The sequence below is a fragment of the Phodopus roborovskii genome, unplaced genomic scaffold (assembly GCF_943737965.1).
Source record: "Phodopus roborovskii unplaced genomic scaffold, PHOROB, whole genome shotgun sequence".
In the NCBI taxonomy this organism is placed as follows: Eukaryota; Metazoa; Chordata; class Mammalia; order Rodentia; family Cricetidae; genus Phodopus; species Phodopus roborovskii.
In genome coordinates this window covers 4,375,857-4,401,552 of record NW_026126417.1, presented here as the reverse complement: position 1 = coordinate 4,401,552, position 25,696 = coordinate 4,375,857, and the positions used below count along the sequence as shown (strand labels likewise).

At 34.4% G+C, this 25,696-nt stretch overlaps 3 protein-coding genes across 3 annotated transcripts; all 3 read left to right on the top strand.

Annotated features, from left to right (window-relative positions):
• Window positions 1-7,209: 7,209 nt before the first annotated feature.
• Window positions 7,210-8,148, top strand: LOC127221751 (olfactory receptor 4F21). The gene has a single exon (XM_051183756.1). It carries the CDS (start codon window positions 7,210-7,212, stop codon window positions 8,146-8,148), a length of 939 nt encoding a protein of 312 aa, XP_051039713.1.
• Window positions 8,149-15,202: 7,054 nt separating this feature from the next.
• Window positions 15,203-16,120, top strand: LOC127221749 (olfactory receptor 4K3-like). Its single transcript, XM_051183755.1, has one exon. It carries the CDS (start codon window positions 15,203-15,205, stop codon window positions 16,118-16,120), a length of 918 nt encoding a protein of 305 aa, XP_051039712.1.
• Window positions 16,121-20,374: 4,254 nt separating this feature from the next.
• On the top strand, window positions 20,375-21,291 carry LOC127221748 (olfactory receptor 4K3-like). Its single transcript, XM_051183754.1, is given in 2 exon segments — window positions 20,375-20,876; window positions 20,879-21,291. Coding segments are annotated over 2 exon segments (912 nt in total). The 5' UTR covers window positions 20,375-20,377.
• Window positions 21,292-25,696: the final 4,405 nt, after the last annotated feature.

The window sequence follows — 25,696 nt, the reverse complement described above, 5'->3', positions numbered from 1 at the left end:
TACAGAACTGAGTGTTCTACTATCATCACTTATTCCTAGCACTTTAACCAAATATGGGTTTCTATGTCAACCCTCCCTGACATACACCACACCCTAAATTACAATGAGAAGTTTCTCTGGTAGCGGCAAATGGCCACATTAATCTTATATGGTGAACTAGTATTTGAGTATCCTCTCTTCTCCATGACATCTGCCTATAATTTTGTTAAGATTCAGAAATGCTTTTGATGACTTAACTTTGTTTAAATATTTTTTAGTTTTATGTCATTTACATTTATTCTGATTTTTAAAGTTGGCTTATCTGGGGACTAGAGAGATGGTTGAGTGATAAGGAGAACTTGATACTCTTATAGATGACTGGAATTCAATTCCCAGAATCAAGAGGCTTACAGCTGTATACAACTCCAGTTCATGGTATCCTACTGCTTTGTTTGGCCCATGTGAGCACACAAAGACACATTCACATACACATAAATGAATATTTATTTTTAAATTTGACAAGCAAGATGTGCCTAAATTGGTGCAATAGTGGCATGGCTGGTATGGAAGTTGACCACATTCTGACTAGATTTGAGGTCAGCCACGTGGGAATAAACACTAACGTTTAAATGAGAAAGTACTACCACTTTTTCTCAACTACAACTTTAACGCTTGTATTGTTAGTTCTCAGACTATATTTTTTTGACACTGTATTGGTCACTATATGTTCACTTCTGCATGGGAATAATATCAGGTGGAGTCATCACAGTTTATGCAATACTGCCCCTGCAATCAATAAAAGTGTGAAACTATGGATGCAATTAGAAGGCATTTTAATAACTGGTAAAATATAGCTAATAAATTTTCTTTATTTTATTTTATTTAAGTCATGCTGCATATACAATTTATTATACGTGATAAATTACTCTTCCTTTATTTTTTCATCACTTAAAAATTTGAATAGAAATTGCATAATAAAAATTCAGAATGCTATAGAATAAAATTCTGAGAAAAAAGAGACTGGCTTGTTCACCTGAATCACAACAGAAGTTCTAAGAGGTGCTTATGTTATGCACACAGTGGTAGCATGCCTGTGTTACCCTGGCTGTCACTTCCCATGTATATTTAACTTGGGACAGTCACCTAGGATTGGAATTCACCTGCTAGTTCAAATTATAACACTATACATAAAGAAAATAGTGTTGTTCTTTCTTCACATATACAATTTTAACCATCATCATCATTTTGTTTTTAAGTAACAATATTCATACAGTTTACTAGCCTCACTCAAATCAAAGTTTGATATAGCAACAAAGTCACTTGAGGGCTAAATTCAGAGAAAGTAGATGGCTATCAGAGTCCCCTAGGTAAATGCTAAAGAAAGCTTTTCCAAGTTGGGGTTCTATTTAAAACAAGGACCTACAGAGATTTTCCACAAAGAGGCTTTACAATACATTGCTCTACACTGAGAAAGAATTCTTACTATATTTGGTCAGTGTAGAAAATGAGCTCACCATCATCTCTGGGTAAAGGCAAAGGTAAAATGCCACTAGCCAAGAAGAAGAAACTGCTTTCATAGGCAAATCCTAGAGGTAAGTTCATGACTAACTTTTTGACTCAGGAACATCACTTTCCTTCTAATTACTAATTTCAGAATATTTTCCCTGTAGCATTTTTTTTTTACTTCTAAATATGTATCTTAGGGTTCTGAATGTGTTATTCAAGTGATTATCATCCAGGAATATTATAGATTGTCTCTCCAGTGAGTATTTTGGGAACACATTTGTTGCAGTTTCGCACACATACACAGAGAGAGAGAGAGAGGAAGAGAGAATCCTACAGTATTTATTTGGAGTGCAATGGCTTTCAAATGGAGTTCAAGATCCTTTGATCTTGATATTTTCTAAATAATGTCAATATTTCCTCTTTTAGCACTTAATCAAATCAGTATACTCAACTATTGACATCAACAGGATAACATACACTCCATTCTGATGAGAAAAGAAGTTTAAATGTTTCTAATAATAGTATGAACCTCTAGCTACCCTTTAATTGTTCCTCTCTCTCTCTCTTTCTCTTCCCCTTGTTTGTGCTTGTGTCTGTCTGTGTGTGTGTGTGCGCGCGCGCGTTTGTGTGTGTGTGTGTTAATATCTAGAATGATGAATCTTCTGTCAACTTTATAACTTAATTTTCTTAAAGTCAAAGTTTCTACAGAAAATCAGATAATTCTTACTGTATATTATAGGTCTATTACTTTCTACTAAAATGAATGAGAAAACAAGATTTAACCTCCACCATGATGTAAAAAGTGTCTACTTAAATAAAAAGGGAAAGAAATATTTAAAGAGAACAATTTAAAGTCTAGCTACTATTTTATCTAGTACCCATTGAGATTATATTATATATAACATATATAATATATACATATACATATTATACACACACTCAAACACACACACTTATTATCAGTATATGTCTATTCTGTAAATTGTCATAATTTAGAGACTTTTAACCACCCAGAGTTTTTTTAATAAGACATTTAATAACATCACCAGAAATCTACAGTCTCAGTATTGGCCTGTATTTATAATAACCACTGAGAGCTATGATTTTATTACTCATTTGTTCATGTTCCAACAAATTTGTAGTAAATCACTTAACATATTTAAATGAATTCATAACTATCTAATTTTTATTTGGTTCATTATATTTTTCATTTTAATTTTAGTTTAATTGGTCACAGCTTAATTCATATAATTTTATGATCTCATTGTCTCAAATAGCAAACTGAATTTCTAATAAGACCACAAGAGCCTTTTTTCCCGAACATGAGATACAAATGTGCAATGATTGAATAGATTATCTATGAGATAATTATCATTTTATAACTTTCAGTCATTTTACCAATTAGCAATGTTGGATCTCACATTTTGTTCAATTTTTAAATATATTTGAAGAGTTCATATTTTTCAAGTGACTGTACATAATGTTATCTTTCATAAATGTCATAATTTTATTGCATTTTAATTATAGTGAATTTTTTTAAGTGACAATGAATATTTTCCTTTACTTGACTATAATTTCTTGAAGCAAACACTTCTGTGATTTTTCTTCAAATCATTCTTTCTTTGTTACTGCCTTCCAAAGATTATTTCCGGATTAAATCCTATCTACTTACTAAAAGCTGTTATACCGTAGTGCTCAGCGGTTTACATCCTTTTATTAATCTTCAGTATTTTATATATAATTCAAAGTTATTGAATTGAATTATAGTAATGTTATAACTTTTCATAAATAATAATTATTTGGACTTATATAGTAGAAAATATTTAACAAACTAACTCACTAGCAAGTTCATGGTTGGGCTAGGGTCAAACAGTAGTAGAACCATTGAAAACCTTGTTCAAAGCTCTGTGCTCAATTTGTGGTCTGCAAAAATAATTATAATAAATAAATGAGTTAAATAGTCAATTAATAAATTTGTGGAATATGTGAAAACATTTTGTGCTTATGCCTTTTCAGTGTTCTATGTGATATGCTCTAGGACTTAATTCTTCAAGACTTCTAGCAGGAGAGCTAAGCAATGCTATTTGATGTTAATTGGAATCACATTACAATCAAGCAGAACATGGGAAAAAATAATGTAATCACTTTTCATTTTCAATGTGGGAAAACATGAAGAAAGGAAATCAAAAGCAGCAACAGCAGGTACAAAAAGTAACCAATTGGAATTGCATGATAGTGAAACCCATGAAAACACCAAAACAAAAATATATGTTATGACTGTTTTGTATGTATGAGAGAATGGAAAAGGTGTATATTAACAGAATTCGTTAGACTATGTGATTACAAGGTCATATTCTAGAGATAACTTGAAGCTCAAGAAAGAGTTGTTCACAAGGGCACCATATTTAACTTTGGACATTTTACTCTGGGATCCAAAATTAAAGCGATAGCTAAATAATTTAGTAGTTAGATACTAATTAACTTCATATCACAGGGCTGAAAGAACTAAAGAGAATAGATCTAGTGTGAGTGAGTAATGCCAAATATTAAGGGTTAGAACAGGAGAAACCATAATTATATTTATTTAAAAAGCATGGAGAAATGTTGCAGGCAATTTTTCAGAAAACTGGCCAAGAAAATGGCAGAGTGAATTTAGCTGCAATCAACAGAAAGTCTTGTTTGTACTGAGTAACAAAAGTAGAGTTCAGTTTTCTCATATCAAGAAGAAATCTTAGAAAGGAACTAATGGCTTTGGTAAAGTTTTCAATGGGCTCACTGAGTGCTGGGCTTTTTCAAGTCTCCATGGTGCTGCATGTAAGAAATGGGCTTTACGTTCCCAATTTTCATGAAAAAAATAAATCAACAGATCTCATGTTCCTAATGTGAGGTAAGGCTTCAATCTTTTAAACATGGGGTTGGAGAGCTTAACAGAATAGGAAAACAAGTGGTTTTAAGAGTTTCATGAAGCCAAGGAGCTAAAGGCTTAGAAATATATAAAAACAAATTAATAAGATCAGGACTGAATACTGTAGAGAATTACAGTAAAATAGTAAGTAAAACTGATTGCTATAGAAAATATCCAGAATTAAGTTCCTTTGAAGAAACAAGGTGTCTATGGCAATTGGATGGTCAGACTGACTGATTGAACATTGAAGGTTGCTAAAGAATGGCTGGCAAGAGAGAAGAGTAGTTACATGGGACACCAGTTCAAAGATTTTTTTAATGAGTTTATAATAGCTATAGGCACAGAAGTTGGAAGACTTAGTTTGGAAGATTTTTTGGGAAACCTTGAGTACATTTCAAAGTATCAATCAGAATAGCATAATACTATACTCACAAACATGAAATTTCTAAACATAAGTCCTGAACCTGACATTTTATCCATCTGTAATTCTGGAGATTTACTATTTTTAACATATAAATCTAGATGAAAAATGTAGAACATATATAGAATTTTGCATGGTATAAGAAAGTTAAAGGGCTTGGTAACCATCATTGCACAAAAGAAGTAAAAAAAAAAGGTCCATATTGATATATAGTAACATGTAACATGTTTACTTATTTATTTTTCTTATTTTTCATATTGATATCAGTTCCCTCTCCATCTCTCCCTCTCTCTCTCACCCTCCCATGACACCTGACCACCCTCCCATTCCATCAGCCCTCCCCCCACAATCCACAGGAAGGGTGATGCCTTCCAGAAGTAGTCAACAAAATCTGTCAAGTCATTTGGAGTATGGACTAGGCCCTCCCTTCTACCTCTAGGTTAGGGGAGTACCCCTTCATGGGGGATGTGCTCCCAGAGTCCTTTTGTGTTCCAGGGATGCATCCTAGTTCCACTGTCAGAGGTCCTTTAGACTGCCCAGACCTTCTAACTGATATCCATGTTCAGGGGGTCTGAGTTGATCCAGTGCTAGATTCCCAGCTATCAGTCTGGGGGCCCATTAGCTCCTCCTTGTTCAGGTCAGCTCTCTCTGTGGGTTTCTGAGCCACTGAATGCTGAATGCTAAGCAGGACCTTGATAAAACTTTCATGAGCTAAATACTTTAAAAATCTTCTCAATTTGAGTAGTTATCTTTCATGATAATTTGTATAGAAAAATGCCAAACATGTAAGCCATGAATTACAGAAAATGAGTACAATAATACAACTTATACCATTGTCTTTAGATAAGATTTCAAAACTACACTGCAATGAAAACAAAAATGATAAAAGAGAGGTATATATAGCAAAGCAAAATAAAATACAACCAAACAGAAGGATGAACAATAGAAATATATGAACCTTCATCTGTAATATTTAATAAAATCAAAATGCCAATTCCTCCCCACAAAAATAAGCAATCTTATTTAAAAGTCAAAGGCAATAGTAATTAGTATCACTTTAAGAAAATAAATACAAATGCCCAAGTGATATATAACAAATTATTCACTATTGGTGACGGAGAGAGGGTTCAATGGAAAAGGCCACCCATGGCTTTTACAGAGGACCCACATTCAATAACCAGCACCCACAAAGCAGCCCATGGACTGTTATAACTCCAGCCCCAGGAGATTCAATGCCCTATTCTGACCTCAATGTAATTTGCACATATGTAATGCACATATAGATATGTAGACCAAAGAATTTTATACATAAAAACAAGGACAAATATTTACAATTATGTGTTAATACCATAAGCAACAAGAGAAACATAAATCAAAACTACAATGAAATAACAGTGTCATGCACTAGAAAAGCTACTATCAAAACCAAAAGGTAACTAATGTTCATTGAGAGTAGGATAAAAGTTCAGTTTATGCACTGATTATGAGAATGTTCATGTAGCAGTTGAATTGAATCATAGAAGTTCTCAAAAATTTAGAGTTGACATATTTATCCATTATTTTACCTTGGGCTGTATCTTAATAAAGCAAATTCAGTATACCAAAGAGATACATGCTTTTCCATATTTATGACAACTATTTATAGTTGCTTATATATTGGAATAAGCAACATATAATTAAATGTTAGTCATACATAGGAAGGAATTATTTCATTTGAAAAATGATGAATAAGTCCAAGATACTGTGTTAAAGGAAATTTCAGAGAGAGACAACATGTTCAACTTCTCATCATGGGTGGAAAATGTTTTTTTAAGAGCTCAAAATGACTGTAGATTAGTAATCAATAGTGGTTTGGGAGTGATTAAGTGGTAGTTTAGAAAGATTGCCAGGTAAGTCTGTACATCAATTACATGTTTTCAAATCCATATTCACCCATAAAGGAATACAACTAATACATGTGTTCAACAAAATATTTTAATAATTTTATAATAATAAATACAGATGAAATGTGCTTAAAATAATTTTGAACCAAAACACCCATTTAACTAGTAAAACAAATTCATGAAAGAATAATTTGCAAAATGGTCTAAGAGCACTCTATATAGATATTTTCTGTCACTTGAAGTGAGTAGACAACAAAAATGTCTGGTTGTAGAATAAAAAGGAGGAACCATTTGCTTTCCTCTACATATTTTTGTTTGTGTTTCTTTAAGTATGTAATGTTCTTAACTTTATTATTTTTCATTTACTTATTCTTTTGCTATCCAATTCAGAGGTTTTGTCTCTCTTGATTTTGAAATTCAGAGGGAAAAGGAGCCCCATAAGAGGAAAATATCCCTTATTAGCTTTGGCTACAATTTTTCTACATTTCCTAACTTCAAGCAACTTGAAACTGCCCATGTCAATGAATCAACTAAATGACTCCACAGTTGCTGAGTTTGTTCTTCTAGGACTGTCTAGTTCCTGGGAAACCAAAGTTTTTCTCATGCTGACATTCTCTATGCTCTATTTAGGAATCATTCTGGGAAATCTCTTCATTGTCATTTTAGTAATTGCTGACTCTCACTTGCATTCACCTATGTACTTTCTTTTGGCAAACCTTTCTTTAAATGATGTATGGGTTTCCTGTACCACTGTTCCCAAAATGATCTCAGACCTTCTGAAAGAACGCAAAGTCATTTCTTTCCACAGTTGTATGGCCCAGATCTGTTTTATTCACATTATGGGAGGAGTAGAGATGGTGCTGCTTATAGCCATGGCATTTGACAGGTACATAGCCATCTGTAAGCCTCTGCACTACTTGAGCATCATGAGCCCCAAAATATGCATTTTATTTGTAATCGCTGGTTGGGTCACTGGTGTGATCCATGCCCTGTCCCAGTTCTCTTTTGTTATAAACCTGCCTTTTTGTGGTCCTAACAAAGTAGACAGCTTTTATTGTGACTTCCCGCGGATCATACAACTTGCATGCACTGATAGAGACAAGTTTGAATTTGTCGTTGCTGCCAACAGCGGCTTCATGAGCATGGGGACATTCTTCCTGCTTCTCCTCTCCTATGTCTTCATTTTGGTGACAGTATGGAAAAGGTCTTCAGGGGACTTATCGAAGGCACTGGTCACTCTGTCAGCACACATCACTGTGGTTGTTCTTTTTTTCACTCCATGCATGTTTCTCTATGTGTGGCCTTTCCCCACATCATCAATTGACAAATACCTGTTTATTGCTGACTTTGCTATCACACCTGCCCTGAATCCTGTCATCTATACATTAAGAAACAAAGATATAAGGGTATCAATCCAAAGATTATGTAAAAGAGCTGGTCATGACAGATATTGATGACTAAATTTTGGTGTGGGAGCTCTAAAAGTGAACATTTAGCTGTATATTGAAAGGTTTCACTGAGGAACATGCTTTTTAACCTTGCCAACTGCACATGTCACCTACCTCGCAACATGTATGCATTCCCACAGGCTATTGATGCCTTGCTTCTCTTCTTTTGAGAAACTGAAATATATCTGTATGTATTTCTTTTCTTAAAAAGCACTATGGATAAATGTGTTTTTTATAGACTGTTTTTATCAGGCTATATTGTTCAAAAATGAACATCAAATTTGTTTTGGTATGTAAATGAAGAATCATAATGTGTGGCTCCATTATTAGGACTAGTGTCTTTAGTTATTCAGATTGTGTTGTCTCAAAAAGTACACAGATTTTAATTTAAATGTAAATAATTTACTCAGAAGAGGTTTCAGTGTCATCAATGGAAAAGTGACACATTACTACCTTCTACTGACTCTGCCCTAAAGGTGACAGATATCATAATTTAAAATTGTTTCACTTGTAAGATAAGGGGTCCAAAGTGGTTCTTCATTTTGTAAATGCACATTACTCTTTTGACATGTCTAATCTGTATCCTCAACAATTTTCTATGTGCATTTTAGAAAAATTTAGAAAAAAATGGTCAAGCAGATTTGATGGTAAATACACTAAACTAAGCTAACCATTGAGTAACTTGAAGGTCATCATCTATAGGCTACATAACTTATAGAACTACATGTTAAGCTTTTCCACTTTAATCATGTGGCACCAACTGATACATAGTCATGGAAAATTTTATCCACTGACAACTCTATGATTCTCCACTTTGTATGACTTCCTAGAAACTTCTGAGTAACGGTGGCCTTTCATTCATGAGCATGACCCAGCAAAGAAATTGCCATTATAATATTCTTTTGGTTTGTTTGTTTGTTTGTTTAAGAGATGGTTTCTCTGTGTAGCCTTGACTGTTGTAGAGCTCACCCTATAGAATAGTCAGGCCTCGAACTCACAGAAATCTGCCTGCCTCTGCTTCCTGAATATTGGTAGTAAAGGCATGTGCCACCACCATCGGGCCCAGTACACTGTTCTAAGGACCAGAAACATTTCCTATAAACTGATATAATCTGACTTCAAAATAGCAATTTTTGACACAGACCAAAATAGTTTCCTTATACACATATGCACTAATAAAATGATACAAAGAGTAAAAGGAAGAACAAGAGTACAAAAGGTGTGTTTGAGAAAATGGCACTGAGTATGGTCTTCATTTGAAAGAGCAAGAATGCCACTAGCAATGCAAACGACATAGGAGCAATCTGAAAGAAGAGGCTTTCATCTCACTGGGGAAAGCAGGATATCTGTTTTGGGGGTTATTTATATTGTTGCTGTTTTGTTTTGCTTTCTTGTTTTTATTGAAAATAATTTTTTTCGTATAATACACTCAGATTACAATTTCCCTTACTACTACTTTCCAAGTTCCTCTCTACCTCATTCCCATCAGAACATCCCATTCTGGCCCTCACTAGAAACTTACCAGGAACCTAAGATATAACAATAAAATAAGATAAAACCAAAAATATAGAAATTGGCATAGGGCAAAACAAACAGAAGGAAAAGAACCCAAGAAAAGACATAAGAAACAGAGAAAGATGCAGAGACCACTGATATGCACGCTGAGGATTTCTATCAAACCTGGAAACTACTGTATATACAAAAAAAAAAAAAAAAAAAAAAACCTAAAACCCCCTATAGGATAAAAATAAATAAAAGGATAAATAAAAATAAATCATTAAATAACATCATAGGTGTTTAAAAAAAACTCTGTCATGAATAATTCAGGAGAGCTCATTTCAGGTGGCCCTTGACTATTGGACATGCATCCTACCCTAAAGAGTAACATGTTTCCCCAATAAGACACCCTTAGAGAAAGCTGAAAACAATATTCTACAAAGACAATTTATTGACAGAACTCCTATGAGTTCAGAGAGCTAGAATATTTCCAGTCAGGTAATGTTATTGTTAGCCTGCTTCAGAACCATTCATTGCATATCTCCGTTACTGACCTAAAATTCAGCTGTGTGAATATTTAAATAAACATTTTTGAAATGTACAAAAGGACCCTTAACCTTTACTAACACAAAAAGTAAAAGGCATACCATCACATAATATATTCGGTAATTAGTAGAGATATTCTCACATGATGTCCCCACTAATGCACTTTATATGCCTTGAATATGATTCCTTTCTGCTCTGTTACTATAAACATTTCATGAAACTTAACACATGGAAACACAGTTCCATGTGTTAACTTGAAGTTTTTGTCCTTCTTCCATGGTCACTCATATTTGGCCTCAGGAAAAAAAAAAAACTATTTCTTCCTCCTATTGAGATAGAGATGTATTTTTAATTTAAGCACAATATACATTGGTATGCTGAGAACAGATGGAATTAGCCATCACATTTAAAGCATATTTACATGCAGCATGATAAACACACTTAGAAAACTCATATTTTAAACATTCATTTTTTAAAATTTATTCATTCAATCTAGTGGCATTGTGTGGTGCAGTGTGTCACACAATATACCCTTTTGCCTTAACAGTCCTATCCAAATAATGTTCACTACAATGAGTTATCAGCCTGGCGCAAAGTCTCTGGAACACCATCATCACTGGACTGCTTTCTGATACCCTACTGTTGCCCAAGTCATGGGGATGCTGTGGTTATCATCCCACAGGACCAGTATCTTCAAGTCCAACAGGTCATAGATGGGGTAGATATTAGATTGGCCAACTCAGGACCAACATAGTTGGTCAGGGCCAATGGAAGCCCACCTCCCCAGGCAAGAGGCAGAGCCAGCTCTCCTAGATCTATGCTGGACTGGCCCCACCTCTCATTGGTCCTGGGACAGCTGGCCCTACCCTTCGCTGGTCACTGCAGCAGTGAATCTGGCCCCATCCGGATAGAAAAGCTGGCCCCCATACTCAGGAAAGACACCCTAACCCCTTACTATGGCATAGACAGTTTACTCTTTGAACAACATGAAAAGCAAATTACTGTGTAAATATTTTAAATGATTACTAGATACATGCAATATATGTGATACACATGTGCTGGATGAAATGCATACTATTACATATGAAACAAATATGTGGAACACTAAGTATATGTGCAATTAGTTCTATGCCATGCTTTTAAGACTTGAAAAAGAGGGATATAATGTCATTGGTGAATGTGAAGAACATTATGCTCAATGAAAAATGGGACACAAATAAAAATTGTAAGGTGTGCTCTCACTTATATGCAAAGATTTAATAAGTTGAATAAACAGGACTAAATAGAACTTTAGTCATCAATAGTATATCAGAGAGAAAATAAAAGATGTAGAATTTCATAATTATATATGGCTAATAATTAACATGTGTGAAAAAGAGGGGACAATATTGGGTATCAGTCCTTACCTTCCAACTTATTGAGACAGGGACTCTAGCTCTTAAGCACTATGTATCCTGGTATAGTTGGCCATAGCATCTCAACATTCCCTTATTTCCAACTCTCATTTTACATAGAAATTGTCCAATATATGTATGTTGTAGGATGTGAATTAAGCTCTTCATGTTGAGTGGGAAGCACTAAGGTTCTTGTATACTGTATCCATTCCTATCTAGATCTACTCTAGGTCTTAATCAGCCATTGTCACTATGTCGCACTATGTTGTGAAACAGACATTTAAAAATTAATTCATTGTAAAATAATTATATGCTTACTAAATACATCCTTTTCTTCCTTCTGTAGCCCCTAGAAACCACTAATGTATTCTCTGCTTCTGAGGTACATTGTTTCAAATTACTCATATATGTACAAACTATGTATTTATTCTTTTATGTCAGAATGTTCTAAAGATTCATCCACATACACATTTACACAATAAAATACTACTCTGTGGGAAAAACAATGGAATCTTGAAATTCACAGGCAAATGGATGGAACTGGAAGAAACCAACCTGAATGAAATAACACGGTCACAAAAAGAGGAACATGGTATATACTCACTCATATATGTATTTTAGACATAGAGCAAAGGATCACCAGCCTATAATTCACACCACCAGAGGAATTAGGATACAAGGAGAATTCTAAGAGAGCCATAGGTCCCTCACAGAAGGCAAAAGGTACAAGATCTCCTGAGCATATTGGGAGTGGGAAGAGGCAGTGAGTGGAGAGAGAACTAGGAGAAAGAGAAGGGGAAAAGAAGAAAGAACGAGGGACCAGGAAGATTGAGATGGGGGAGGAATAGATGAGAGAAGACAAGAGGAGAGAGAAAGAAAGAAAGAGAGAGAGAGAGAGAGAGAGAGAGAGAGAGAGAGAGAGAGAGCATTAAAGAGGGAGCCATTTTAGGTTTGAAGAAAAAACTAAACCTAGAGAAATGTCCAGAGACCTACAAGACTGACCCAATCTAACAATTTGAGCATCAGTGGAAAGGTTACCATTAATGCCCCTCCCTGATAATGAGATTGAGGACTAACTTATCCACCATCATAGAGCGAGCCCTCATCTAGTAGCTGATGGAAACAGAAGTAAACACCCACAACTAAACACTGAGCATAACTTGAATCCAGATGCAGAGAGGGAGAACAAGACCAGGCTACAGAAACACATAGAGACAGCTGACCTGAATAAGGAGTAGCTAATGGGCCCCCAGACTGATAACTGGGAATCCAACATGAGACTGACTCAGAACCCCTGAACATGGGTCTCAGCTAGAAGGCATGGGCAGTCTAAGGGAATTCAGACAGTGGAACCAGGATGTATCCCTTGTGCACAAAAGGACTTTGGGAGTACATCCTCCGTGGAGGGGTACTCCTTTAACCTAAACACAGGAGAGAAGGCCTAGTCCCTACTCCAAATGGCATGACAGATTTAGATGACCCCTTCTGGATGGCATCACTCAACATGTGAAGTGGAGGGGGGGCGAGAGGGGAGGGTGGTTGGGGTCATGGCAGGATGGGAGAGATGGAAAGAAGAAGGGAGGAAGGGAGAGGGAACTAGGATCGATATGTAAATTAAAAATACAAAATAAAAAATACATTATAAAAAAGAAAAGATTCATCCACATTGCCACAAATAACAGCAGTCATGCTATTTATTCACACAATGTCAATAATAATTAAATAATAATAACATATGTCTGTATGTGTGGTGTGTATACATGCACAACTGCATGAATATATATATCATATATATGTATGATACAAGTATGCATTTTTTTCTATTGGTTCATCTGTTCCTAGACACCAGTAGATAATGTATCCTATAAATATTGCAACAAAGAACATGGGAATTCAGCATTCCTTGATGTATGGATTTCATTTAATAGGTATCTCAAATGATTGAGTAGTATGCTTAAACTAGTATAATTTTTAATTTTTTGTAAAATCAACATCATTTTATGTACTCTACCACTGTATATTATCAACAACAACATACAACAGTCCTAATTTCACAAACATAAGCCAAGATATTTTATATATTTTTTTAAACATTGTCTTGCATTTTACAATTTTAAAATGAACCTAGTGTTGAAAATGGGGACTTACTGCAAGATGTTCCCATTTCAGGATCCCCAAGGACCTGAACCCATTTAAGTACGTGACAGGAAAGTTTCCAAAGCAGACTTGACTTTGTCAGTGTATATAAGCCACACTGAGGTGAAATTCTTGCCAACAATGGTCACAGCAGAAATCACAATTTTACAGTGTGGCACAGTTGCAGACTCAAGCAGCATTTAGAGGGAACATTATCAACTTGGGAGGATCCAGTTGATGAGATGATTCCTGCAGTGTAAGTACATCCCAAAGTGGTTGCTGTACTGTCACTTTTCATCAAAATATTCATTTAATATATTTTTCTACATTAGCAGCACATTTTTTATCACTAGTGAATTTCAGGGAATATTGCATCTTAATTTTCTGTTTTCCAAAAACAGGATATAAGTTTACTTTTCCAAATAACATTTGAAACTTCTGGAAATTTTAAGTAGGTTTATATGTTCACATAATATTAACTCTTCATGTAATGTGACAAGTTATAACACTCTGTGCTTAAAAAGCATGCTGCTCCCAGGCTGCTTATTTTGCTATAAAGTTATCTTATAATACTAGAATTTTTTATGTCTACTTTCTATATACAGTACAGTCGGGATGAAAGTAGAAAAGTGAGACGTAGACAAGAATGCTAGGGATTTAAAAATAATTATAGTTCACTGTAAATTTAAAATTCAATTTAAGTTATCTGAAAATACCATTTTATACAGAGAAAAAAGAAGGGAAGGAGACAAAAATAAAGGCATGGAAATGAGTTTAATTTATAAAATATTCAGATTAACATATGAAATCTCATTACTAAGAATTGAAAGCCACTGAATATATAAATATAAGTAACACCTCCCATATGCTGGTCTATAACTATATTATTGCTCACAGATAATTTCTAATGGATAGTGAAAAATCAAGGAAAGTAATAATGTTAACAATGTGCCTTTAGCACCCAAGTTCTCAATCTATCTGATGAACCATTTAAATCACATTTTTTGTAGTAAACTTGGTTTGATTCTATAATTTCATACACAGTCAACAGTAGATTTGTGCCTGGAAATTTTGTGTTTGTGTTTGAAATAAGTCAATAGATTGCCATTTTGGAATTATGGTATCCATGTAATGGGGCTGTAGCTCTATCTATGATGTTTATTGAAGAAAATTATTTCTGATTCCATTCATAAAGAACAGATAAAAGTTAAGTGCTTCTGATATTTTTAAACAATATACTCATATTTGTAGGTATCTTTCAGAGGTACCAGGCTTTTGAGCCATCATTCTACATTTAGAAATCTTTCCTGATTAGACACAATGTACAAAAATAAGAAACATTTATTTAAAATTTGAGTTGGATACAATGCTAATATTTCAGTTTGAATATTTTTCTCCTAATTTAACTATGAACATTAAGTTATTGTTTCTATTTCAGGAATTCTTAAGCTATGCCTTCCTCAACCCATTGGAGCACAGTGTACTAAATGGAAGAAGCAAACCAGACTGTGGTGTCTGAGTTTATTTTTCAAGGACTTTGTACATCAAGGGAGCTACAGATCTTCCTCCTCCTGCCATTTTCCACTCTTTACCTGATGACTGTGATAGGCAATCTCTTTGTCGTGATAGTAATCATCACTGATCATCATCTCCATTCTCCCATGTACTTTCTGTTAGCTAATCTCTCCTTCATTGACTTCTGCCTTTCCTCAGTTACTACCCCCAAACTGACCGCAGACCTACTAAAATACAATAAAACCATTTCCTTTGGGGGCTGCATGAGCCAGATCCTCTGTGTGCATTTCTTCGGAGGGGGTGAGATGGTACTTCTTGTGACCATGGCCTATGACCGCTATGTGGCCATCTGCAGGCCACTCCATTATACCAGCATCATGGACAGACAGAAATGCATCTTGCTTGTTTTGATATCATGGATCATTGGGTTTGTGCATGCCATTAGTCAGCTGCTTTTGATTTTGGAACTACCTTTCTGTGGACCTAGAGTAATAGATAGCTTTTTCTGTGATATTCCTTTGGTGATGAAATTGGCCTGCATGAATACTGATACTCTGGGAATCGTGATAAATGCTGACAGTGGTGTTTTAGCAACAACTTGTTTTGTTCTCTTGCTGATATCTTACTCTTACATTCTACTAACTGTTCAGCATCATTCTAAAGATGGCTCATCAAAGGCTCTCTCTACCTGTACATCACATATCATAGTGGTTGTGCTGTTTTTTGGGCCCTGCATTTTCATCTATCTATGGCCAGTCAGCATTACTTGGATGGACAAGTTTCTCGCTGTGTTTTATACAGTTATCACACCCCTCCTGAATCCAGCCATCTATACATTGAGAAATAAAGATATTAAAAATGCTGTAAAAAAGCTGAAAAGTCACAGGTAAATTTGGAGATAATTTTTAGACATCTCTTGTAATCAGAAAATTCATTGTGTTCATACTATTTTAGCTATATTTTTATTCAGAAAATTGCATATATGAATCATTTCTGCATGGTTTTAGCTGAACACATTTATAATTATGAGATATTATGAATGTACATTCAAAAGTCCAATACTTAGATCTTTGCCACTTAGAGTGATAACTGCATTGCATACTTATTTGTATGTAAAGACTAGAATGATGATAATGTTCTAAAAATAATAATTATAGTTTAATAATAATACCCATAATCACAACACTATGCAACTCATTTTTACTAGACTTTATTTAGAGTTCCCATTTAATTATTTATCAAAATTATAATTTAAAATATATAATTATGTTCTAATCCTCATTCTAACTTTGCTCCAGGAGATGCTGGAGATATTTATGAGTTCTACATCCTCTGAGATCAAAATGATTTACAAATCAAATCATATTTACCTAATTTCTGTCATTTTTCCAATTTATACCTATTCAAATAAAATCATTTTTTCCCTATTTTCAATCCATAACAGAAAAGAAAGTGTTCATAATATTAGAATGCACTTCTCCCAGTCCACATTATTTTGATGACCTTGATTTTAGTTTATGTTATGATAATAGGACAGTGTGGTAAAAATATATGCTTTTTAAAATAGTATATATGATGCACTATGCATGTATACATATTTACATATATATGCATACACTGTTCGTGTTAGTTGTCATTTGATAATGTATGCTACTTATTGGATGTAACTATATGTATAAACATTTACTATAGTTTGATATCTAGTGTATTCCTAAAAAAGATGTAAGTTATAATTTCTTGAAATTCCTGTCCTAAAATTTCATGAACTATGGTTGCAATCAATATATATATATATGTGTGTGTGTGTGTGTGTTTGTTTGTGTGTGTGTGTGTGTGTTTTCTAATACAGTTACTCTTATATAGCATAAACTAATAAAAAACTTGTGAATAAATACCTGTATTGTGTTTTCCTGAAATCAGATTAAAGGTGGACAAGGTTCATATCAGTCCACACACCTTGAGCATATGGGGAATATTTTGGGAAGTTTCAATATACTTTTCCTAAAATATTATCTCAGTTTTGTTTATACACTTAACTATCTTAATTTTTTCAAGTTACCATTTTTTTTCTTTTGTGAAACTTGTTCTTTGACAATATCTGCAATAAGCTGATTGCATCTGACTAATGTCCTCGAAACTAATTTCCCTCACACTCTTATTACCCTCTTCCCCAGACACATGCACACTAGTCCCTCTCTACATTTATGATTTTGTTTTTGTGTTTTACTTTATGGCACACATGGACTGCTCAGAGCCATCTGTGTGTTCATTGGTTTTGGAACCATTCTTGGAGAATGGTGAGTTTCTCAGTGGGCCGTAAATGAAGAAAATGTCTTTCCCTTCCCCAGAACCATTAGGAGCTCAACGTTTTGCAAGTGGAGAACACACTCTGATCTATGACTGACTATTGACAGTTATCTGTGTGGGGCCCACAGTAGGCAGCCTTGGAATTGACTGTATTGGTTGTGCCCTGTCCAGATCACATTTCAAAATCCTTCTCACTATTGCAAATGTCTTATATGTATTCTTCTGCCCCTCTTCCTCCTTTCTCAAATCACTATTATTTTATAAGTGATTTGAAACCTACACATAGCTTGCTTTTGTCTTCCCTCAAGCATGTTATGAAAATAAAATACTATGAGAACTTCTTGTTAAAGTTTAATTAGACTGGAAACTCCCTCAAGCCAGTTTCTCTTTTATTATCATTATTATTGTTGTTGTTTGTTCTTCTCATATATACTTCATCCTAAAAACAGTTTCCTCTCTCTTCCTCTGCACCTAGTCCCTCCTACCCACATCATGACTTCCCTAGATCCACATCCTCTATCCCCTCAGAAAGAACAGGCCTCCCAGGAACATCAACCATACACAGTACAATATACACCAATACCAGATACATACCATCATATAAAGGCTGGACAAAGCAACCCAGAAGGAGGAAAAGAGTCCTACCAGCAGACAAAAGAGTCAGAGACATCTCCTACTCCCACTATTAGGAATCCCACAAGAACACTAAGCTACCTAGTCATAACATGAATGCTGAGGATCTAGGTCAGATCCCTTTAGGCCCACCCGATCTCTGAACCTTGAATCTTGAAATTCACATGCAAATATAAGGAACTAGAAGAAACCATCCTGAGTGAGGTAACCAGGACACAAAAAGACAAACATGGTATAGCCTACAGTTCACACCACCAGAGAATCTTGGATACAAGCAGGACCCTGAGGGAGTCATGCAAGTTCCCCCAAAGAAGGAGAAAAAGACAAAATCTCCTGACATATTGGGATAGGGGGCATTGAGTGAAAAGGGAGCTAGGAGAAAGAGAAAGGGAGAAGAAGAGGGGAGAAGAGAACATGAGGGATCAGAAAAATTGAGTCAGGGGATAAATATGCAACAGCAAGAAAAGAGACACCATAATACAGAGAGCTATTATAGGTTTTAAGAGAAAACTGACACTTGAGAAATATCCAGAAACCTACAAGGATGAATCGAAAGAAAGGACCTGTTTTACAAAGTGACTCCTGTAGAGTGAGTGCTTCATAAAATGATTGTTGCATTGTTTTTCATCTCAACTACTCATTTAAGATTTGTTTGTTTTCTTGATTTAGTAGCACATATTTTCTTTTATCTCTTTGATGAATTTACAGGGAGTCTTGAACTTGTAATTATTGTGCTTGACAAAAAATACTGAACAAGTTTTTTCTTCCAAAAATCTTTGAAACTTAGGGATAATTAATGATTTCTTACTATAACCTTACAAGTTCTAAGTCTTTCAACTGGGAGAAGTATGATATTCACAGATCACTATATTAAACTCTAGTATTATATGATTATGTTTATATTATTGCATGCTGCATGTACTCAAGATATAGACAATACAGTAAGAAAGTAGATAATTGAGATTGGAGAGAGAGGAGGATAGCAGGTGGGTTTAGAATAATAAGGGTTCATTAAGAAGTCACAAAATCAGTAAAAGTTATGTGAAAATGCCACTGATATTCAAGGTTAAGTGTACTGAATTTTGGAAACAATGAAATTACAGTAACTTTTATGTAAACACTGTATTTGTAATTCATCATCAAGAACAAAGTACCTTGTTTAACAAATGCCATTAATTTTCATAGAATACTCAAAATTAAGTTTCCTATCAGTTACCTTCTAGTTTATAAATGGTATTAGAGGCATTGCAGTCAGACAAGAATGTTTGCACTACAGCTTTGCTACTTATTTGAACTCATTAACACAGGAAAATAAATAATGCATTTAAAGTACTTAACACAGAAATTACACAATATTAGCAACAACTTGATTTTCTAATCTTCCAAATCAGGCATAGAAATATAAAGTACAGAAATTAAGATGAAGAAAAAAGAAAGAAAGATAGAAAGAAACAAAGAAAGTCTATGAGAGCAGAAAGAAAAAAATGAGAATCAGGGAAACTAGCTTACATGATTAAATTATTCAAACTATTGAATGAAATATCACTGTTTAGAGTAAAAAGCAAGTAAACATACGACAATAAGAAACATGTTCATGCCTGGGAATATACGAAAGCTAGGGGATGAACTTCAATGGGTTAGTAAAAAAATCAAAGGAGAGACAGAATTCTAACAAAGTGTCTTTACCATCTAGGTTCTAAATTTATTCGACGAACAGTTTTTCTCACAATTTGTATGTTCTTACACAGTCAACAATAGATTTGTGTCTGAAACTTTCATGTTTATTTTTGAAACAGGACAATAAATACTCATTCTGGAATTATGATGGTCAAATAAAGAGGCTCTATGTCTCAGATATCATTTAAAGAAAATTACTTCTGATTCCATTTAGAAAAGGTAAAGGCCTAAAAATGTAAGAATAATATTTGCTACTAACATTTGTAAAGAATATACTCATTTTTTATTATACATGTTGTCTTTCAGATGTGTAGAACTATTGGCCCATCGTTCTCCAGTAACAAACCTTCTCTGCTAAGATACAATATATAAACCCAGGAAATACAGTTTTTAAATTTGGGTTGGATAAGTTTCTAAGATTTCAACTTGGTGTATTTCTGCTTACTTGACACTTTTAAAAAGCTGTCTTTGCTATTCCAAGAGTTCTTGGTACAGATCCCTTTGTGTAAGCCATTGCTGAACTTTAGTAAATGGAAGATGGTAACCAGACCATGGTGTCTGAATTTATTTCTCAGGGACTTTGTACATCAACGGAGCTACAGATCTTCCTCTTGCTGCCATTTTCCACTCTTTACCTGATGACTGTTGTAGGTAACCTCTTTGTCGTGATATTAATCATCACTGATCATCATCTCCATTCAACTATGTACTTTCTATTAGCTAATCTCTCATTTGTTGACTTCTGCCTTTCTTCGGTAAATACACCCAATCTGACTGCAGACCTCCTAAAAGATAATAAAACCATTCCCTTTGGGGGCTGCATGAGCCAGATCCTCTGTGTGCATTTCTTCGGAGGGGGTGAGATGGTACTTCTTGTGACCATGGCCTATGACCGCTATGTGGCCATCTGCAGGCCACTCCATTATACCAGCATCATGGACAGAATGAAATGCATCTTGCTCGTTTTGATATCATGGATCATTGGGTTTGTGCATGCCATTAGTCAGCTGCTCTTGATTTTGGAACTACCTTTGGACCTAGAGTAATAGATAGCTTTTTCTGTGATATTCCTTTGGTGATGAAATTGGCCTGCAAGAATACTGATACTCTGGGAATCGTGATAAATGCTGACAGTGGTGTTTTAGCAACAACTTGTTTTGTTCTCTTGCTGATATCTTACACTTACATCCTATTAACTGTTCAGGTTCACCCTAAAGATGGCTCATCAAAGGCACTGTCTACCTGTACATCCCATATCATAGTGGTTGTGCTATTTTTTGGGCCTATTATGTTTATCTATCTGTGTCCAGTCAACATCTTTTGGGTGGACAAGTTTCTCACTGTGTTTTATACAGTCATTACACCGCTCCTGAATCCAGCCATCTATACACTGAGAAATAAAGATATTAAGAATTCCATAAATAAGCTGATAAATCATATGTAAACTTGGAAATAATTTTTAGGGTAATTATATAATATAAAATAACAGATTACACAAATCTTTAGCCATTGTTCAACTAGAAATTGAATGTTATGGTTTTATTTTGTAAGAAATTTGTTAATAATTGTGTATGACCATGAAACGATTATGAATATACATTCAAAGGTTGAACAATACTAGTTTTCCTGCTTACAAAGAATAATATATCTGAATGATAAACCCTTTTGTATGTATACATATACATATGTGTGAAGATACATATATATTCATTTTATCTATCATTTGATAATGTATTTTACTTGTGGGATAAAGCCATATATATACATGTTCATAATATTTGAAAACTAATTTACAGCCAGACATAATAGTCATTTTGGAAAGATTATAATTGAGCATCATTTAATTCTTATTTGATTAGCTAGTGAGATGGATCAATGTGTAAAGGGGAATTTTATACAAAAAAAATTCCTGGTGTGACTATAATTTGAAATATGTTTTGAAAAATTATCCATTTACTGACTTGACAGATTTTGTTGATCACTCCTGGAAGGCATCACCCTCCCTATGGAGTTGGGGTAGAATGAAGTAGGGGGAGGTCTGGGGGGCATGAGGGATGGAGAGGGAACTGGGATTGATATTTTACATATCAATATGTAAAATAAGAAAACTAATAAAGAAGAAAAGAAATAAATTCATTAAAGAAAAAAAAACTGAAACATTATCCATTTGCATCCTCTATCTTCCTTTATTTTTGGAAAATTGCCACTGTTTAATTATTACAAGTTTGTGGCACATTCTAAAATATTGCATATATTTTGGTTTCTTGTTTCAGTACTGTTTATTTCTCAAATTTTATATTGTCCATGCTGTATTATTCCATAACCTATCAACTATTTTTCAGAAATTTTTGCTGTTAACCCATGGATTAGTCTTCTGGGAACTGATAGTTTTATACCTCTGAGATTTGTTTATTAATATGGTTTGATTTCTTTGCTTATTCAGGGCTTCAAATATGTAATAATATTTTAATCCATCATCTATGTATGTTATTTTCCATATTCAATTGGTTTTGATAGACTTTTCTCAATTGCTTAAATTATCTTGTTACATATAATATTCCCTCTTTGTCTTAATGTGGGAAACAGTGTATAATTTGGTAATTAGTAACTAAATTTTGTACTTCCTTTCAAATAACATTTCATGCTTGACAAAATACTCTTGACACATAGCTAAAAAAAAATTCTTAACATTCAGTATTAGTGTTTTATTTGCTTTTGTTGTTGTTATTGTTTTGTCTTTGTTTATATTTGTTTTATTTATTTTATTTCTAGACAACAGTTTCTACTTCCTCCCTCCTCCCAGGCCCTACTGCCACTCTCCCACTGATTCCCCCTCCAAACCTATTTCTATTCAGAAAAGGACAGGCCTACTATTAATATTGACAATGCATAGAATATTAAGTTGTAGTAATATTAAGCACCTCACCTTGTATTAAGGCTAGGTAAGGCAACCCAATATGAGGAATAGGGTCCCAAAAGCCAGCAAAAGTGTAAGAGTCAGACCCTGCTCTCACTGATAGGAGTCCCACAAGAAGACCAAGCTACACAACTGTCACATGTATGCAGAGGACCAAGGTCTGTCCGTTCCAGGCTCTCTACTTGTCAATTCAGTCTATGTGTACACCTATAAATCCATGTTAGTTGCTTCTGTCGATTTTCTTCTGATATCCTAGACCCCTTGCGCTCCTACAACTTGTCTCTTTCTCTTTATCAGAGATACCCAAACTAAGTATAATGTTCTAGTGTGGTTCTCTGTATTTGTTTCCACAAGTTGCTATATGAAGTCTCTCTAATGACTAGTGGGCTAGGCACCAATCTTTAAGTATAGCAGAATATTCTTAGGCATCAGTACATTAACTTTTTTTCTACAACAGTATTTAATTCTATCCTAGGTATCTGGACCATACAGCCTCTAGGTCTTGGTATGCCAGGCAGTATCAGGGATGAGCTTGCTCTTATGACATGGGGCTCAGGCAAAAACCTATCATTGGTTAGCCACTTCCACAAACTCTGCCTCACCCTTATCCCTGCACAAAGGTTATGTGTCTCAGTTGGTGTCCCCATCCCCACATTAGTAATCTTGCATGGTCATATAAGGTAGCCAGTTCAAGCTACTTATCCACTTTTACTTAGCTGAAACCAATCATAGGGCAAGATAGTCACCAAAGATCTTTACCATCCCCACATCTGACAGAGAGCTGATTGCCAAAATATATTTTAAAAATTCAAGAAATTAAATGTCAGGAAACCAAAGATCCAATTAAAAGCTGAGGTACAGACAAAAACAGAGAATTCTCAACAAAAGAATCTCAAATGGCTAAGAAATACTTAAATAAATATTCAAAATCCTTAGCCATCACAGAAATGTATATCAAAACTACTTTGAGAGTCTATCTTAAATTTGTCAGAATGGCTTAGAAAAATAATGCAAGTGACAACTCATGCTGCCTAGCTATCAGAAGACTCCTCCATTGCTGGTGAAAGTGCAATCTTGTATGGCCACTATGGATATTAATATGGTATTTCTCACTAAATTGGGAATCAATCTACCTTATGACCCAGCTATATGACTCTTGGGCATATACCAAACGATGCTCAATCATATCACAAAGCATGAAGCATTCTTTGAGTATATGCCCAAGAATGATAAAGTTGTATCTTCCAATGGATATATCCCCACCATTCTGAGGAACTACCACACTGTTACCCATAGTGGTTGTACAAGTTTGCATACCACTAGCAATAGATGAGTATTCCACTAACTCCATATCCTCCTCAGCATGAGCTGGCACTTGTTTATTGATTTTAGCTATTTAACTCCTGTAAGATGAACTCTCAAAGTAGTTTTCATTTGTATTTCCCTGGTAACTAATGATATTGTACTTTTCTTAAGAGTTTCTCAGTCATTTTTGGTTTTTTTTTTTTTTGAGGGAGAACTTTGTTTATATCTGTGTCCCCCTCCCAACTTTATTGTGTTTGTTTTCTTGGTGACCACTTTTATTTAATTCTATAGATATTTTTCAAATTAATCATCTACCTGATGTGTATTTGGTAAAACTATTATTCCATCTGTAGCTTGCTGCTTTGCCCAAATGATGGTGTCCTTAGCCATACAGAAGACTTTTCACTTTCGTAAAATCCCATTTACTTATAGTTGTTAATGGTGCCTGAGATATTGGTGTTCTATTCAAAGTCTTTTCCTATTCATATGAGTTCAAGGCTATTCCTCACTTTTGTTTAGGTCAGATTCAGTGTATCTGATCTTTTTTTGAGGGATTTGACCAATTTGGAATTAAATTTTGTGTAGGGTGATGGATGTGGATCTAATTGCATTCTTCTATATACCTATCCAGTTTGACAATTTCTCCCCATATATATTTCTTATTTCGTTATCAAAAATCAAGTGTTCACAAGAATGTAGGTTTGTGTCTAGGTCTTCAATGTAATCCTATTGATCAAGATGTCTTTTTATGATATTTTATTTGTTATAGCTTTGTAATTAATTTTGAGGTAAGGAATATTGAAACCTCTAACAGCATTGGAGATGATTCCACTTTCTTATATTTTCTTCAATTTCTTTCTTCAACATCTCAAAACATTATCATACAAGTATTTCACTTGCTTAGTTGGAATTAGCCCATAATATTTTTGAGGCTATTGTGTAAGTTATTGGTTCCAAGATTTATTTCTCAGGCCATTTGTTACATTATATATAGAAAGGCCACATGTTTTGTATTGTTTTGTGTTGGTTTTTGTATTAATTTTGTATCCTAATACTTTGGTGAATGTGTTTGCCAGATACAGAAGTGTCCTGGTGGATTTTTAAATTTTCTCACTTGTACAATCATATCAAATGCAAACAAGGATACTGTGAATTCATCCCTTCGTATTTAAATCTTTTGATCTCTTTTGGTTGTCTCATTGGTATAGGTAAGACTTCAAGTACTATAAAGTTCTATACTGAATAAGTATGGAGAAATGGACAACTTTGTCTTGTTCTTAAATTTACTGGAAATGCTTTGTTTTCTTTACATTTAGGTTGGTAAGGAGACGGGCTTGCAGTAAATCACCTTAATTATGTTGCAATATGTCTCCTTTATGCCTTGTTGCCCAACATATTTATCATGAAGAGCTGTTGGGTATTTTTAAAGGCCTCTTTCTATTACTAATGAGATTATAATGTGGTTCATATCTTCCAGTTTAGATATATGGTAGATTATACTTATTTATTTACATGATTTTAATCATTCTTGCATAACTGAGATGAACTATACTTGATTATGTATCTTAGATTCAGTTTATGTAACACAAATAAATAAAAGGACCCAGAGACAGATATTGGGGTTGAA